The sequence below is a fragment of the Harpia harpyja genome, chromosome 8 (genome assembly GCF_026419915.1).
Source record: "Harpia harpyja isolate bHarHar1 chromosome 8, bHarHar1 primary haplotype, whole genome shotgun sequence".
NCBI classification, from domain to species: Eukaryota; Metazoa; Chordata; class Aves; order Accipitriformes; family Accipitridae; genus Harpia; species Harpia harpyja.
The window spans coordinates 19,853,559-19,869,271 of record NC_068947.1 but is presented as its reverse complement, the minus strand read 5'-3'; the positions used below and the strand labels follow the sequence as shown (position 1 = coordinate 19,869,271).

At 40.8% G+C, this 15,713-nt stretch overlaps 1 protein-coding gene across 4 annotated transcripts in view; it reads right to left on the bottom strand.

The window, feature by feature from the left end:
- Window positions 1-15,713, bottom strand: part of APP (amyloid beta precursor protein) — a 241,499-nt gene that overhangs the window by 46,272 nt on the left and 179,514 nt on the right. For all 4 annotated transcript variants that reach the window (XM_052793801.1, XM_052793803.1, XM_052793800.1 and 1 more), the window contains 2 exons: window positions 13,330-13,458; window positions 9,870-9,969 (listed from right to left, as the gene is read on the bottom strand). In XM_052793801.1, the coding sequence (XP_052649761.1) occupies window positions 9,870-9,969; window positions 13,330-13,458 (229 nt within the window). The remainder of the gene's footprint in view (window positions 1-9,869; window positions 9,970-13,329; window positions 13,459-15,713) is intronic.

Here is a 15,713-nt window from a genome sequence, read left to right as displayed (position 1 = left end):
TTGCAAGCTGGACAACTGCAAGATGTTTTCAGATTTTAGTTATCCATCCAATAAAAGAATGATATCTTAAATTTAGCACATGATGAACTAACTTATTAGTTCCTTAAAGTATAATGGTAGAAGCAATTATCAAGAAATACAAATGAAAAAGGCCGAGAGAAGCCATGCTGCCTCGTAAAACAGTAAAATGAGACTTTAAAAAAATTTTAGTAGCACCACATGCTTTATCTGTATTGTCTCAAAAACGAGTGCTCCAGCTTTTCTTTTCACTTACACCAAAGACACGATAGAGCAGGAAATCAACTCAAATAGGTGTTTATGAACAAATGTGTAACTATGAGGTAATCCTGACCTACGACGCTTTTAAAAATCAAATATATCCATTATACTGATTTAAAATAATACACACACTCCTATATATTCAACATTATCATACAACTGTAGGCCCTCTACCAGCAGAAACAATGCCCTCTAAGACAGAATTTCTTGGCCTGTTGTTTCCACATCAGAAAATGACATGTGAAATGACTGCAGAGTTAGAAAATCCCCACCAAATCCACACGTTTCCACGTATTCAATCAAACAAGAAAAAATAGGAAAGAATACAACCAACCACTAGACAATTATTAAAAGTTTAGTGCATTTTTTCTTAATTCTAGGATGAAAATCCATTGTGCGTAAAGTCACCTGTAGACTCCTCCAGAGAGATATTTAAAAAAAGCTGTGAAATGGACATGGTACAAACCTCAACCTGCTGCCACTGTGAGCCCAGAGCGGTCTCTCGGTCATAAACTTCCTGTGGGACCTCTGGTGGGGATGATAACTTGCTATTTAAAGACAAGTGTCTATGAAAAAATACTTCAGGCCAGAGTAACGGATAGGATACAGAATAGAGACTTCAAGAAGGACCTACCAGGACAGAGTGCACTAGCCATCAGCTCCTGAAGAAAATAAAGGCAACACCTTCAACCCTCCCCTGCTAAAGGATGAATTATTTAGAATGGAAGATTTAAATACCCACTGAAATAGCAAATGCCCAGAAAATAAAAAAATTACTTTGTTTATAATCTGAGTCCATAATTATTCTCAGAAGTTCCTGGTTTTCAGTTCTAACACTTGGATCACGAGACCAGATTTCCTTAGGAGTGCAAGTGAAACAAAACAGTGTTTTTCAAACGAGAGGAAAAATATTCTCTTAATGAACTTCATAAGACTTTTTTATTCTGATGAAATTTCTGAAAAGCAGATGGAAAACAAGATATCTTTCCCTGATGAAAAAGCCACCCTAATCCGAAGTCATGTGAAGCCATTTATCCTTTTCAAAATATCTGTAAGATCTGGAGGATCTGGTCTTTTACTGACTAAAGTCATGTTCACAATATTTATGAGATTAAAAGAGGGCTTTGTGCACACAAGAATCTGGATTCATATCTTTTCTGATGAACATGAGCACCCATGACAAGACACAACAGACCATTTAGCTACAAAAGATGGGGAGGATATAGCATGCTACTAATGAAAGCATTTGAGAACACCAATGTCAGTGAAATGCATTTATAACTATTTTAATCATCTACTATTCTCTGCCTAATTTTCTATGACAGTTAAATAATCTGGACAGAAAATAAGAGACGCTTAGAAGAGGAAAATGTTGGATCTATTTCCAGGATTTTTTTCCTTCTCTCCTAAGCTGCAGCAAAGGACATATTTTACTAGCAGATAGAGATCAGTCTCCAACCTGGAGAAGTGACTGAGGTTCTTCAGTTCTTCCAAGCTCCTGAATGGTGTGCAGAACTTACGAAGCCTCAGCAACACGGAACTGTCATTCTAGCTGGCAAGTACCTTTGCTTATTAAAACATAACACACTAAGGGAGGACAGTTAGTTCACAAGAAGTGCAAAGTCCTGCACCTGGAGAAGAACAACCCCATGCACCAATATATGCTGGGGACTGACCAGCTGCAAAGCAGCTTGCCAGAAAAGAACCTGGGGGTTCTGGTGCACATCAAGTTGAAAATGAGCCAGAAATGTGCCCTTGCTGCAAAGAAGGCTAATGGTATCCCGGGTTGCATTTGACAAAGCATTGCCAGCAGGTGGAGGGAGGTGATCCTTCCCCTCAGCACTGGCGAGGCCACACCTGGAGTGCTGTGTCCAGTTCTGTGCTCCCCAGTACAAGAGAGACATGGATGTACTGGAGAGAGTGCAATGAAGGGCCACAAAGATGATGAAGGGACTGGAGCATCTCTCCTATGAGGAAAGGCTGAGAAAGCTGGGACTGTTCAGCCTGGAGAAGAGAAGAGAAGGCTCAGGGGGATCTTATCAATGTGTATAAATACCTGAAGGGAGGGTGCAAAGAGGATGGAGCGGGACTTTTTTCAGTGGTGCCCAGTGACAGGACCAGAGGCAATGGGCACAAACTGAAACACAGGAGGTTCCCTCTGAACATCAGGAAACACTCTTTTACTGTGAGGGTGAGTGAACACTGGCAACTGGCTCTGGGTGGCCCTGCTTGAGCAGGGGGCTTGGACCAGATGACCTCCAGAGGTCCCTTCCAACCTCAGTCATTCTGTGATTCTGTGACATCGGTTGATTTCCCATGTAAACAGAATATATCACCTTGCTCCAACAAATAGCTCAGTGGTATCTTATTGAGCTATTTATGGCATTTAAATAATTATAGAAGTATTTTATAGAGGTAACAAAGTGGCAAAACTGGTGACTTAGTAAAGACCATAAGCTTGTGATGATTAAAAAAAGACTACCTGAAAAAAAAAAAAAAGCTGAAGAGTCAGTCTCTCTCTCTCTCTGAACTAGCCTAATACTTTAAAACCCAATGTCCTTGGGTGGAAGAGGTCTTAATTGCTTATCAGGCAGTCCACCTGGGCCATATCATGTCAGTATTTAAGCATACAAAATCTATCTAAATGCTACTGTGTAAAGCTTAACACAGAATTCATTTGCTTTTGTGGGAGCACTCTCTGCTATTTTTAACCACTGACCGAGCAATATATTTTCTGCTAGAGTTCTAACAAATCATCTATTCAACTGAATGCTACAGGGCTTCAAGGGAGAAGATTAAAGGTAAATAACCACTTCACAGAAAATTCAGATTTTTCTTTGGAAAGCTAAGGTTACTGGATATGCACAAATATGTCAAGTCAATTATGGGGAGAAAGCACAGGCACAGTTAGTGCTGGAAGTCACTCCAGGGTACCTGTGCAAATACACATTCTACGAAGGTTGCTTTCCACTGCTTGTTCCAGTTGCATTATCCTTATGGGCAAAAAGGGCAGAGCAGAACAGGAGGAACGGTAAGCCTGTATGATACAGCACAGACACACCAAACGGTCTCTTGAAAACTAGAAGGTAGGTTTTACAGTACCTTATGGTAAGCCCTGCACATAATTGTACTACTTCCAGAGAATCTGTTTAAAGTTTACTGAGAAATTTCTGTACAGTGTAGATATACCCATCAAATCTGAGTGGAAGAATTGCTGCCATGGAAAAATGTGCTGGTTTTAAAGAAACGAGGGTGGAAATTCAACACTTACAGTTTGGCAAAGATGACATTCCCTTGTGTCCAAAATTGAAGACACTCCCTCTCAAGTACTAGCCAAGTGCCTGGGGCAATTTAGGAACAACAATTCCATTGACCTCCAGAATGGCAGAAAGTATTAAACATAACAGGAATTGTCCAACCTTCCCCAGCTACAGATTTTTATAACTACTGCAGCTGCTCACTGGATTTGTGACTGTTTATTTTACCCTGGGTAAAAAGTTCAACTCCACTTGACTCCTTTAAAAAGAGAAAAAGAAATACTAACTGGAAGGTATGGACAACCAAAACCAGAGAGGAACCGCTTTTCTTCAGAAAGAACATCTTTAGTTTCCCAGTCCTCAGCGTGCTTATCTGCACCTCCATCTACTGCTAGAAAGTGCCTGTATTTAACAAGCAAGTGGACCTCGCCAGTGCCTGTTCTCAAGAACAGTCAGAGCCCATGCTTACACTAGCAAGTTGTGAAGTGGAACAACACAGTAAATAGGGACGACCGAGACATTTGTTACCAAAATGTACTCCTGTGTGAGCTAAAACACTACTGTAGACAGACCCAGGAGGATTTACATTGACTGGATTAAGCAGGTTTGTCAACTGGTGCAATACCCAGCTGTCCTAAGGATGAGCAACACTGATAACAATTCCTCATCTTTCTCTGCGTCAGCTCACTGAACTTGGTCTGTTCCAGTACAGATAAATCCTTGAGTGCTTATTCATTTACCCATGCTTCAACATTCCTGTTTTCCTTTACCAGAAAAAAAAAAAATTAATGCATTATAACCACTCTGATACAAGACGCTAATTGCATCAAGCAACTGCTAACAGTACTTTTGCCTCTAGTCTAAGAGGAAGACTAGAACTGCTCCCCATGAAGCAGACTAGAACTGCCACCTCCATGAACAACAAGCAATTTCAAGATTTTTCTAGTGTAATGTACTGAAATTGAGTCATATGGTAATTAGTGTTCTTACTTGATATGAACTATACTGTTTTGTACGATCCCATCCCAATACCCTTGGTAACCTTACAACCTCCTTTTAACAAGCTATTGACACATTTAACGTATGTCAACTTCCCTTTATTATTCTGATACCACAATATGGCAACCCAACTTCAAATAAAAGTGCAGAAACCCTAAGCATCGCTTCATGATTTTAAATTTTGTTTTGAAGGTAGAGTTCTTCCCTTGAGCTCAATCTTAAGACAGAAAGTACAAGGAAGAGTTACAGAAAAACAAGACACTGAGAAGTCCCATTGCAGTCTGAAAGACATTACTAATTACATATTCAAAACATAACACTTTAAGAGAGAGGATGAAGAAAACAATCACAAAAGAAATGGCACCAAACAGGACAGACACAGAATTTGCTTTTGCAAAACCCCCAAACCACAATGGTTGTCGTTTTGGACTGTCAGCCTGTGGCAAGCAGCTAACACCCTCAAAACTTCTTAAGAAGGATACCACAAAATGAATGGAGTACAGCACCCTAATTCAACTCATGGCAAGAAATGCAGCAAGGCTACGGATTGACTACAGGTCAAAATTAGCAGGTAGAAACAAGAAATCAACAATTAGTCTTATAAATGCTGAAAGACCACAACCAGCTGAGGTAGCGCTAACTTTGCCCTCCACAGATGCAGACTGACAGGTATAGGGACCTAATGGTTAAAGAGGAAGGGTTAAAAGAAAGCAAGTCTTCAGATATCTTTAGTCTGCAGTTTGTCCTATATTTACAGGTTTTTTTCTAAAAATACTTCAAAAAAATCTTCACAGGAAGGTGTGAACCAAAAGTCAAGAGGCAAATCTCTCTTGCTCAAATTTTGTCATGCTAGGCTGGAGCACACAAATACTTGAAACAGCAGATGACCCACAGCGCACCATATGCATTTGAACACAAGCAGTGATCTGGGGTGTGCTTGTGTTTGTTCTCTCTCCCAGCTATATAATCTGAGTGTGGCAACCAGAACATGCTGCAGAAGAACAGGATAGGCACAGTGGAACAGAATAACAAAATAACAATAGCTTGATTTTATTTGTCAAGGGACAGATGAAATCATATTCTCTTACTTATTGCTCATAACTGAACGTTTCAGAGCTTAGTTACAATACTGCTGCAGTAGGCGGTGCTGAATATTTCATCAGTGGTGGGCTGAGGACATCAGTTTAGAAACAGAGCAGCAAAGACAGAATTAAAAATTCAGCTCACCGCCTGCCCGTTTGACTGATGCACAAAGCTCTGACGTAGCTTCTAATTCAGAAGCTGTGCCTGCTGTGCCACTCCTAGCAATAAATTGCCTTTTACATACATCGATAAGCAGTCTAATCAAATTAGGATTTAATGCAGGATGCTCTCAAAGGAACTGCTGATTTCTCTTAAAACCTGCCATTGCTCTCTCTGAGCTTTTGTACATATTAAATAGTATGTGAGATTTATCAGAGGGAAAAGGTGCGAACAAATACCAACATAACCAAATAATCTGCTCACCTACAGCGGGCAAATAAATACCTCTTCTCAGATTTTTTTTGTGCCACTCTCCTATTCATGGGGCATAGTCCTGCCCATGAGAAACACCACTTAACACCAAGAACTACATCAGCTGCCAAGAGTGACCTGGTTTGTAGCACATTTGCATCACTGCCCCTTGAGAAATGATTTGCAGCCAGAACGCCAAATGGTCTCCTACACAAATGACCTGCTTATGCTTTCCAAGCTTTGTCATAACAGTCATGGTCAGACAGTCCTCTTTCTGCAACTCATATGCTGATTCTTTTTACTCTGCCCCAACATGAGCAAAAGACAGCCAGCAGTATTCTTCCTTACACATCTGTAATTTGCTGCTACAATACGTGCCTGTCACCCTGATGGGGCATTTGCACATTACACGTTGGTCAAATGCTTAGCAAAAAAAATCCTCACTTGATTTAAGTGCTGCTTTCTACCCTTGGGAGTGCTGTGGGTCTTCCTACATATCCATATACTCAAATCAAGACATCTTCTGTTTAAGCCAATGGACATCAACTGCAGATAAGGACTACAACTCTCTTAAATTTGACCCTAACTTCCTGCCACCAGCTCTGCTGGAGTTCTGAAAATAACCAGAAGTTTTAAAAGGCTGCTTTTAGCGTAGAAGCTGGATTTCATATTTTGGATTCTGCACTTTAAAACTACAGCTGTAAGCCTGCCTTTTGAGGTAGGAACTTCAAACATATCCTTTATTTTAAAGGAACTTCAAATGTCCAACTGCTGGATTGTGATTCATCTGATCACCAAGCGTTAATTAAAAAAATCTTCAGATTGTTGAAGAAAACATTCCCTATGCAGCTGCTATGCCCCAGGAATAACTTTAGATTCTATTTCGTATAATTCAAATTCATTGCTTAGCATAAAGACTTTAAAAATAACAGACAGAAATTACAAGTGTGCACCTTATCTTCAGGCACATATACTTTCCAATGACAGAACACCACCTATTTCACACGGATGAACCTTTGGTAGTGGACTGTCAGAAAGACATAAGGGAAATTTTAATGTATCTCTAATTTAGTTTGTAAAAAGTAATTAAATCCCAAGACCTGAAATTCAAATCTGTCAACAGCTAATAATGGAGAAACTGTGCAAAATAGGGCATAATATTTCTAGCAATGAGAAAATCTAATAAAAACCAGCACCTTATTAGATATAAGAGGAATTAAACCCATGGTACAAATTCACAGGAAACCAGATCTCATTTATTTTGCTGCTCACAGAACTACTTGTTCAATTTAGGGAAACACTACCTTTGTCAGAGTTGTGTCTTCTAAAGTGAAGATTATTCATTCGTTGAGGTGAAAACTGTTCATGAAGAACTCTACAGTAAAGTGTGGAACTAGAAACCAAAAGTATAATGAACAAAAAACCTGAACTAAAACATTAGCCATCTAACTTGCACCCCAGCCTAAGAGAAGAACTATTTTCAACTATGCTTCCTTACATGTAATTCATTATTCAGACACTGCGTGCACAAGATGTTCTTACCTAGGTTATTTTTCAACTCAACTTTTTCACCGACTCAGACTTTCTAAGTCAATGGTTCTAACAAAAGGTATTTAATGAAACATTTTTCTTCTTAATGAGAGTTGTAATATTCCTTGGGAATGTTACAAAGTGCAATTTTATTAGTATTTTACTTCTCCAGAGATTCTGCAGCTGTAACAGGTTTCCTTTTCCATGGATTTAGGAAGAATACAGAGACTGAAAAATTCAATAATTTCAGAACAGAATTTGAAACAGACTGATCAGTGCTCAAAGCTAGAAGAATACTGTCTCCTTTAACAGATGGGAATGATCTCAACAAACTTTCATTAAAACCAATATGTAAAACCAAGTATACAGCCAATGTTACCAACAAGAAGAATGTTGATACTGAAAGAGAATAGGCTTTCTTCTCACTACTGAAAACTGTTTTATCTAGTACAACCCAGATCGGATAGTGCTTTCTTTAATTTTTGCTGCCTGGTAACCCCCAGTATGAGAACTTACTTTTCATTGCTTTAAACTCCGCAATGCTTTGAAGGGTTTTTAGTATACCCAAACCCACAAAAAAAAATCAAGGTACCGGAAAAGTACTCAAGAGACTGTGATAGATTTTTTCTTTGAGATACCTTAGCTTCTCTCATCGTATTACGAAATAATATCCTACTAATTGTAAGCTCTTTTTTCCCCTAAAAATTAGTATTACATTTGAGATTCGGAGAGTCAGATTTTTTAAACCACTTAGCAGTTAATAGACTTTTGCTCCCATATCACTGCACAGCCTCTGAAATTCCCATTCCATTTCAGTATTTAGGAGGGAGAAGACAATTTAGAAGAATGTCCTCACCAACAAGCATTAACATTACCAAGAATAGAAGAAATCAAAACTTCAAGCAAGAAACCCAAGAGAATGATAGCAGCGCAGAAAGAAAACAAACTGAGTATTTTGAAGACCTAGCAGTATCGGCATCTCCTTTGCTACAGAAATGATATGCTTTCAAATGACCAATAGAGGTGGTTCTCCCCCACCCCACCGGCTGTCTACAACTACAGACTGAGATTGTTGATTGTACCTTATAATTGTGGGACATAGAAACACATGGTGAAGGATAATTACTAACTCGGCTGTCTTTTTGTTTCCTCCCAACCCCTTCCCCAACTTCCTGATCTCATCCCCAGCCCTCTCAAAGCTACCTCACAAGTAGAAACACATCTCCTTCCTAACCTGTGCTTTGGGCAAATGAATCCACCACTACTCCCTGTCCATCTTCTCCCTGCGTCCTAAATGCATCCTAATCCTTACCGCAATGGCACGCCTCCCTCCCTTGTGTTTTAAAGAAATCAATAATTTATTTAGTCAGCTGAAGCTGGTTATTTGTGAAACTAATCCATTAACTGCCATTTGGCAGAGAATTACATCTTGCAACAGCTTTTTTAGCTGTTCCAAAGACAATGACCATCCCATCTCCAGCCTCTGCATTCAACCATGTATTATTTTTCTTGAAGCAGCACATTATCAACATGATGCCCAGTGCTGTGGCTATATCTGAAATTAATATAGGCTAACTGAAGTTGCCTTGCTGCAATAGCAGCACACAGCAGAGTCTGAGTGCTGTGATGAGAGATCCCTCTGTTGCAGCAATGACACAGCCAAGGGCAGGAATGTGAACAGGAAGAAAGACCATTTTCCCTCACAGCTATCTGCTGTGACAGCACTCAAGGAAGATGCAAACATGGGACTGTTGCTACCTGACTGGTCCACAGCCCAGCCTGTGTGCTGGAAAAAAACATGAGGAGAGGAGATATCCATTTGACCAACTAATGAAGAAGTAAATGCATAACCACTAACATACTGCCAAGCTGCACTTAGCAACTTCCAGTTGATATTTACACTCTTCTCAGATGCTTGGGTCTGTAACTAATTTTTTAGCTGGGAGATTTCCAAAATGTCTACATCAGATAATGTAAATACTTACCACGTAAATTAAATATCGAAACCCAGGAAGAATTTGCTAAATCTCATTGTCAATAGCTGCATCCCTATAGCATGGAGGCTGCAAATGTAAATTAACCTATTTCACAGAAGACATTTACAACAATATGATGATGCCACTGCACAGGTTATACAGGATTTGCCTTCCAAGTATTCATTATAATTTAAGAACATTGGCAAGTTTACTCTCCTATTTTTCAGCTGGGACAGTATACCAATAGCAGAAGTAAGATGCTATATTTTAGCTTTTGGTGGTAATTTCTCATCACAGAAATATTTCCCTTTTTCTGCATTAGTAGTTTGCATACCAACTTCATCCTGGATCTCCTCTGCCACAGCAGGCACATTGTAGAGGAAGGAGAGAGACTGGTTCATGCGTTCATATATCACACGTAGATGTGTCATAACCTAAGGAAATAAAAGTATTTTAAGGAGGGGAATACTACTGTTAATTTGACATTATCACAAATTTTATAGGTTATAGAGAGCAAGACAGTTTTCACTTGTGCTAGGTATAAGATTTCAGTATGCTCTAGGTATTGAAACTGTCAAATCCATTGCAAAATTCGCCTCTCCCCTATAGCTGCTACAAAAATAGTGCTTTAGATGCTCTTCCATAGCAACTACCTGAAATCCTAAGGGAGTGCAGTAATTTAAAGTAGGGGTTTACATTTGATGTGAGGCAGAGAACGTACACAAGCAGCTGTTGTGGCAGAAATCCATAGCCTCATTTACCCTTCAACACCATTTACATTTGCCCATATCTGTAAGTTTTCACATAACATGCAAACCAAGTGAGGCGCAATGATTGCTGCACCAAAATGTTTCAGCTGTTTGTTTTTTTTTTTTCTTTACCCTAATATTGCAAAAAGAAACGTCTCTCTGAAAAAAGCTTCAATTTTCTTGGTAAAAACATTTGCAAGCATTTTCAGCTGGAAACAAAAATACTTCCACCCAGAAGTATTACTGCATTATCTCATGTGATCGCAGCTCTACTGCCTCAGGTTCCTGCACACTGCTACGGGTTGAGTCACGACATCCCATGATATGCTCCCCCAGGGTACTCTCCACAAATTATCACCTCTCTTCAGTAGAAAGTGAAACTGAGGTGCATCTTAGAAGACTGACAGGGCAAATGACTTGCAGATAGCAATTCTAATGAAACAATGGTATGATTTCTTCAAACCCAACTATAGCATTTATGCTTTTGAACAAAATATTTTGTTTTCCACTTTTCACTGAAAGAAATTTTCATGAACAGATCCTCCAACCTACATTCCCCCAGCCTTCTGACCAATTCAAGAAGCAAAGATACTATAGAAATACTCATTCCTATGATGATATACCAAGCAATGCACTGCACTTCTTATATTTAAATGTCAGTTTCCATTCCTCACCTGTGCTGCCACACAATCTGTAGTCTGCAAAATTTCACTGGTTTTTGTTATTAAATAAACCAGTGTTTTAGAAACTAAAAAGACATGTTAGATGCAAAAGGACATGCTTTAATGTTTAAGACAAGGGCAAGACAACCATCACTGCAGAGGACTGTTACAAGTGTGCATTTCTAACTCTAGCAATTTCAAGACAGCATGATCTCAATGTAGAAGTCTGGCTGGAATGGATGAGAAGCCTAATATGCAAATTGTGCCATTCAAGGCAGTATATGGTTTTGATTTGGCTTTTAGCAATGCCAGTCAGTTCGAAAACCGTGACTGGAACAACGCTTCCCATTGCATCCTGCAGAGGGAACAGCAGCAGATTCTGCAGATTACAGCACACTTTTTTTACAGTTTATCCTTTGTGCCTACAATTTTAATTGCTGTTTTGAAAGCCAGCTACTTCTTCAATCTTTTTTTTTTTTTTTCCTTTCTCACCCTCCATGATTTATGAAGGCAACATAAAAGCTGTTCCAAAACATACAACATTGAGGACTGCAGTAACATTCAGCAGCTAAAATACCATGAACTACAGTGCCTATTTTAAAAGAACATGTTAAACTCGAGTGCATTGCAGTAGTCACGTTTATAGACACTATAAGTACCTCTGCAATGACTATAGAAAGGTTGATTTCAGTCAGATGGCCACACCACTTCTGGTTCTGCCACTTCAGCTGAGGGAAGCACAAACATGTGTGGTTGCTAAATCTATTACTGACATTTTTCCAGGGGTATTATTTACCAAAGCACTAATAAAGGTTCTGGGCATTAATGCTGTGGAGGGCTCCTCAGGAAACGCCCATGACTGACTCACTGACTGGACAGACAGAAAACATGGTTTTCAGTTCTTCTCAGAAGACTGCACTCACACGGCAGCTCCAGGATAAGAGGGGGATCAGGCCCAGTCAGCATGGGTTTACGAAAGGCAGGTCCTGCTTGACCAACCTGATCTCCTTCTATGACCAGGTGACCCGCCTAGTGGATGAGGGAAAGGCTGTCGATGTTATTTTCCTAGACTTCAGCAAGGCCTTTGATACTGTCTCTCATGGCATACTCCTGGAGAAGCTGGCGTCTTGTGGCCTGGATAAGTGCACTATTCACTGGGTGGAAAACTGGCTGGATGGCTGAGCCCAGAGGGTCGTGGTGAATGGGGTGAAGTCCAGTTGGCGGCGGGGTCACGAGTGGTGTTCCCCAGGGCTCGGTGTTGGGCCCTGTTCTGTTTAATATCTTTATCGATGATTTGGATGAGGGGATTGAGTGCACCCTCAGCAAGTTTGCAGACAACACCAAGTTGGGAGGCAGGGTCGATCTGCTTGAGGGTAGGGAGGCTCTACAGAGAGATCTGGACAGGCTGGATCGATGGGCTGAGGCCAATTGTATGAAGTTCAACACGGCCAAGTGCCGGGTCCTGCACTTCAGTCACGGCAACCCCATGCAGCGCTACAGGCTTGGGGAAGAGTGGCTGGAAAGCTGCCCGGCAGAGAAAGACCTGGGGGTGCTGGTTGACAGCTGGCTGAATATGAGCCAGCAGTGTGCCCAGGTGGCCAAGGCGGCCAACGGCATCCTGGCCTGTATCAGGAACAGTGTGGCCAGCAGGAACAGGGAGGTGGTTGTTCCCCTGTACTCGGCACTGGTGAGGCCGCACCTCGAGTACTGTGTTCAGTTTTGGGCCCCTCACTACAGGAAAGACATTGAGGTGCTGGAGCGTGTCCAGAGAAGGGCAACCAAGTTGGTGAGGGGCCTTGAGCACAAGTCTTATGAGGAGCGGCTGAGGGATCTGGGGTTGTTCAGTCTAGAAAAGAGGAGGCTGAGGGGAGACCTTATCGCTCTCTACAACTACCTGAAAGGGGGTTGTAGTGAGGAGGGTGTTGGTCTCTTCTGTCAGGTGTCTGGAGATAGGACAAGAGGAAATGGCCTCAAGTTGAGGCAAGGGAGATTTAGGTTAGATATTAGGAAAAATTTTTTTACTGAGAGGGTTGTCAAACATTGGAATGGGCTGCCCAGGGAAGTGGTTGAGTCACCATCCCTGGAGGTATTCAAAAAGCGAGTGGACAGGGTACTCCAGGGCATGGTTTAGGGGGCGTGGTTAATGGTTGGACTTGATGATCTTGAAGGTCTTTTCCAACCGAAATGATTCTATGATTCTATGACAAATTATACCCACCCTACTCCTACATCACTACATCTTTGGTCGGAAAGCAGATTATTTTATATTGCACGTAAAGCTGTCCACAGAAAGGAGTCAGGTATTTTTTAAAGAAATAGGTTGACAGAAACTTCACAATGGTTATGAACAAACATGACCCCATTAGCCCTCAGTGGGGATTACCTGAGATCTGATTTGGGCAGCTTTCTTTGGGTCTACCATGCGGACATGTTCGAAGTGTTTGAGAGTATGCTGTCTGTCTTTCTGCTCAGCACGCACATACTTCTTCAGCATGTTGAATACGTGACGAGGCTGCAGGGAAGAAACAGGGAAAAAAAATCAGTTTAGAATAACACATGTTTTAGTTCCTTGTACTGGAGATGTATCCCAAACGAAAAGCACTTGGTCAGCCAATGCCTGCAGCTATCTTCTGAAGGCAGGTTTGACAACTCTAAGGAGCATCCGCTCACTCAACCCATTCAGCAGGATGCACCGTTAAATAGTAGCTGTAGGTAGTAGATAAGGTCCCTGGGGAGGGCATTCAGATTTCCTCCCTGACCATAAGGGGAAGTTTGGTTGTTGCATTTTCTTGTGTAACTGCTACGATATTGACCCAACAAGACAGAAAGTGCCACCTTAGCATGCTAGTTAATGGGTACCCAACATCAATTTCTTTTGGGCTTTCCTTCCATTCTCTCCATCTAGTTCTCCTTTCCCCCAACTCAGGAAACCCCCATGATCCAAGCTCCCAGTTTTGCAACCTTCACCACCACCAGGCAAATCCCTCCCAGAAGATCCCCTGAAACACGGACTCCATTGGAAGCATTTCAAAGATTCCCCACATACACTCTACTATGCTGAATACTCAACCAGTATCAACGTCTGTCAACTACAGTTAAACTTTAGCAACAAAAAAGATTACAACTGGTAAATTTTTTCAACAGTAAACTGAACATACACATTCAGATTCAAATCAGAAAGTAACCTGCCCAACAGCTGCACAGAAGACCATGTGAAAGCACTACTCTAAGCCAAGGAATAACCGTCAGACTTCAGTGCAAAATTTAAAAAAAAAAAGAACAAACAAAAAATCCCACAAAAAGCTCCTGTCCTGCCACTACTGCTATGCCACCAGGGAGAAAAGAAAGAGGAAAGGAACCACTCAGCTGAGGTATGGAAGGTACACATCCAGAATACACAACTGACTGAAAAGTCGTAAGAAAAAAGAGCCACCTACTTGGTTCTTCTCAGCTTGGGTGCCAGACCTTACAAAAGTCTTAGTCTATGTACATATTGCAGGTGATTTTAAATTAGTAAAACCCATTAAATATACGCTTTAAGGCATATAACTGAATGCAAACAAAGGAAAGGTCTGTAGCTGAAGGGAACATGAAAATATACACAGACTGATAATAGAGCAATGAAGACTAAGAAATGCATATTTCTATGTACTTTCCTACACTGTACAATAATACAGTGCCAAAATAGGGAAGTGTTTTCTAGCATTCAGCTAAGACACTCGTTTTAACTTAGTGTTTATGATGGATTCTGGAAATCCTCCCCCCACCAACTCTGCTTGTGCTGTTGGCTTGTGCATCCAACCTGAAGTTGCCAAGCAGCAAAAAGCGTGAAGCTGAGGCAGGTGAGAAGAAAGGGAAAGGTGACCTTACTGTGCAGTAGATTAAAGAATGAGCAGAAGTGGTGAACAGCTGGCCTGGGCACTGGCAGGGATACAGGGAAGAGAGCGGGGAAGTGACAAAATAAGTGTCAGAGGCTCCGTGCACAGCTTTCCGAATCAGGAAGAACCGTGGGCGAAGTTGAAGTTTTAAGACTTAAATTCATCGACAAATATAGAACCTAAACCAATTTAACATTTACACAAGAGATGAATACTAAGCTTTGGAGCTCAAAGATTTAAGAATCACTTCAGCTTAAGAGAAGCAACAGATTTAAAAATGTCTGAAGAAAATAAACCAAAGGTTATTTGAAGAAGATTTGCCAGACAGAAACAGAGAGATGTGAACCCATTCCCTGCCAGAGGATTAAATTTTGTGGCTCCATGACTGAAAATTCATTCATGAGGAAAATAACCCCAAGCCCCCAAAGCCAAGCACCCTGGGATGAAGTTGCAAGAAACTGTGGACAAATGCTGGAAAGTAAGTAATTCTCACAACGCTGTGGTAATGGCCAAACTGAGATGTCAGCTGTAAAGCTTTATAGGAACAAAGGCTAGAAGACCAGAAAGTTTAACGACAACAAGAAAATTTCGAAAACAGAAAATGTCGTTACCTTTCCTGACAATTCAGCTTTCCTTGCCCCCAGAACACATCAGGATAGCAGGTTAGGGCAGACTAGACAGAAAAGGATTAATTTCTATTTCTTCAAGAGATATTCCAATTTAAGTGTCATGTCTAACACCAGAAGGGCATAGTTCTTGTTTTCTCTTAGTGTGTTTGTATCCACTGCAATATGTCAATGAAACTTTTACATTAAGAGTCACAAGCAGACATGTTAATAGGATAACAATCTTGCAAATACTTGTCAAATACCACTAACAGTGGTAGTCA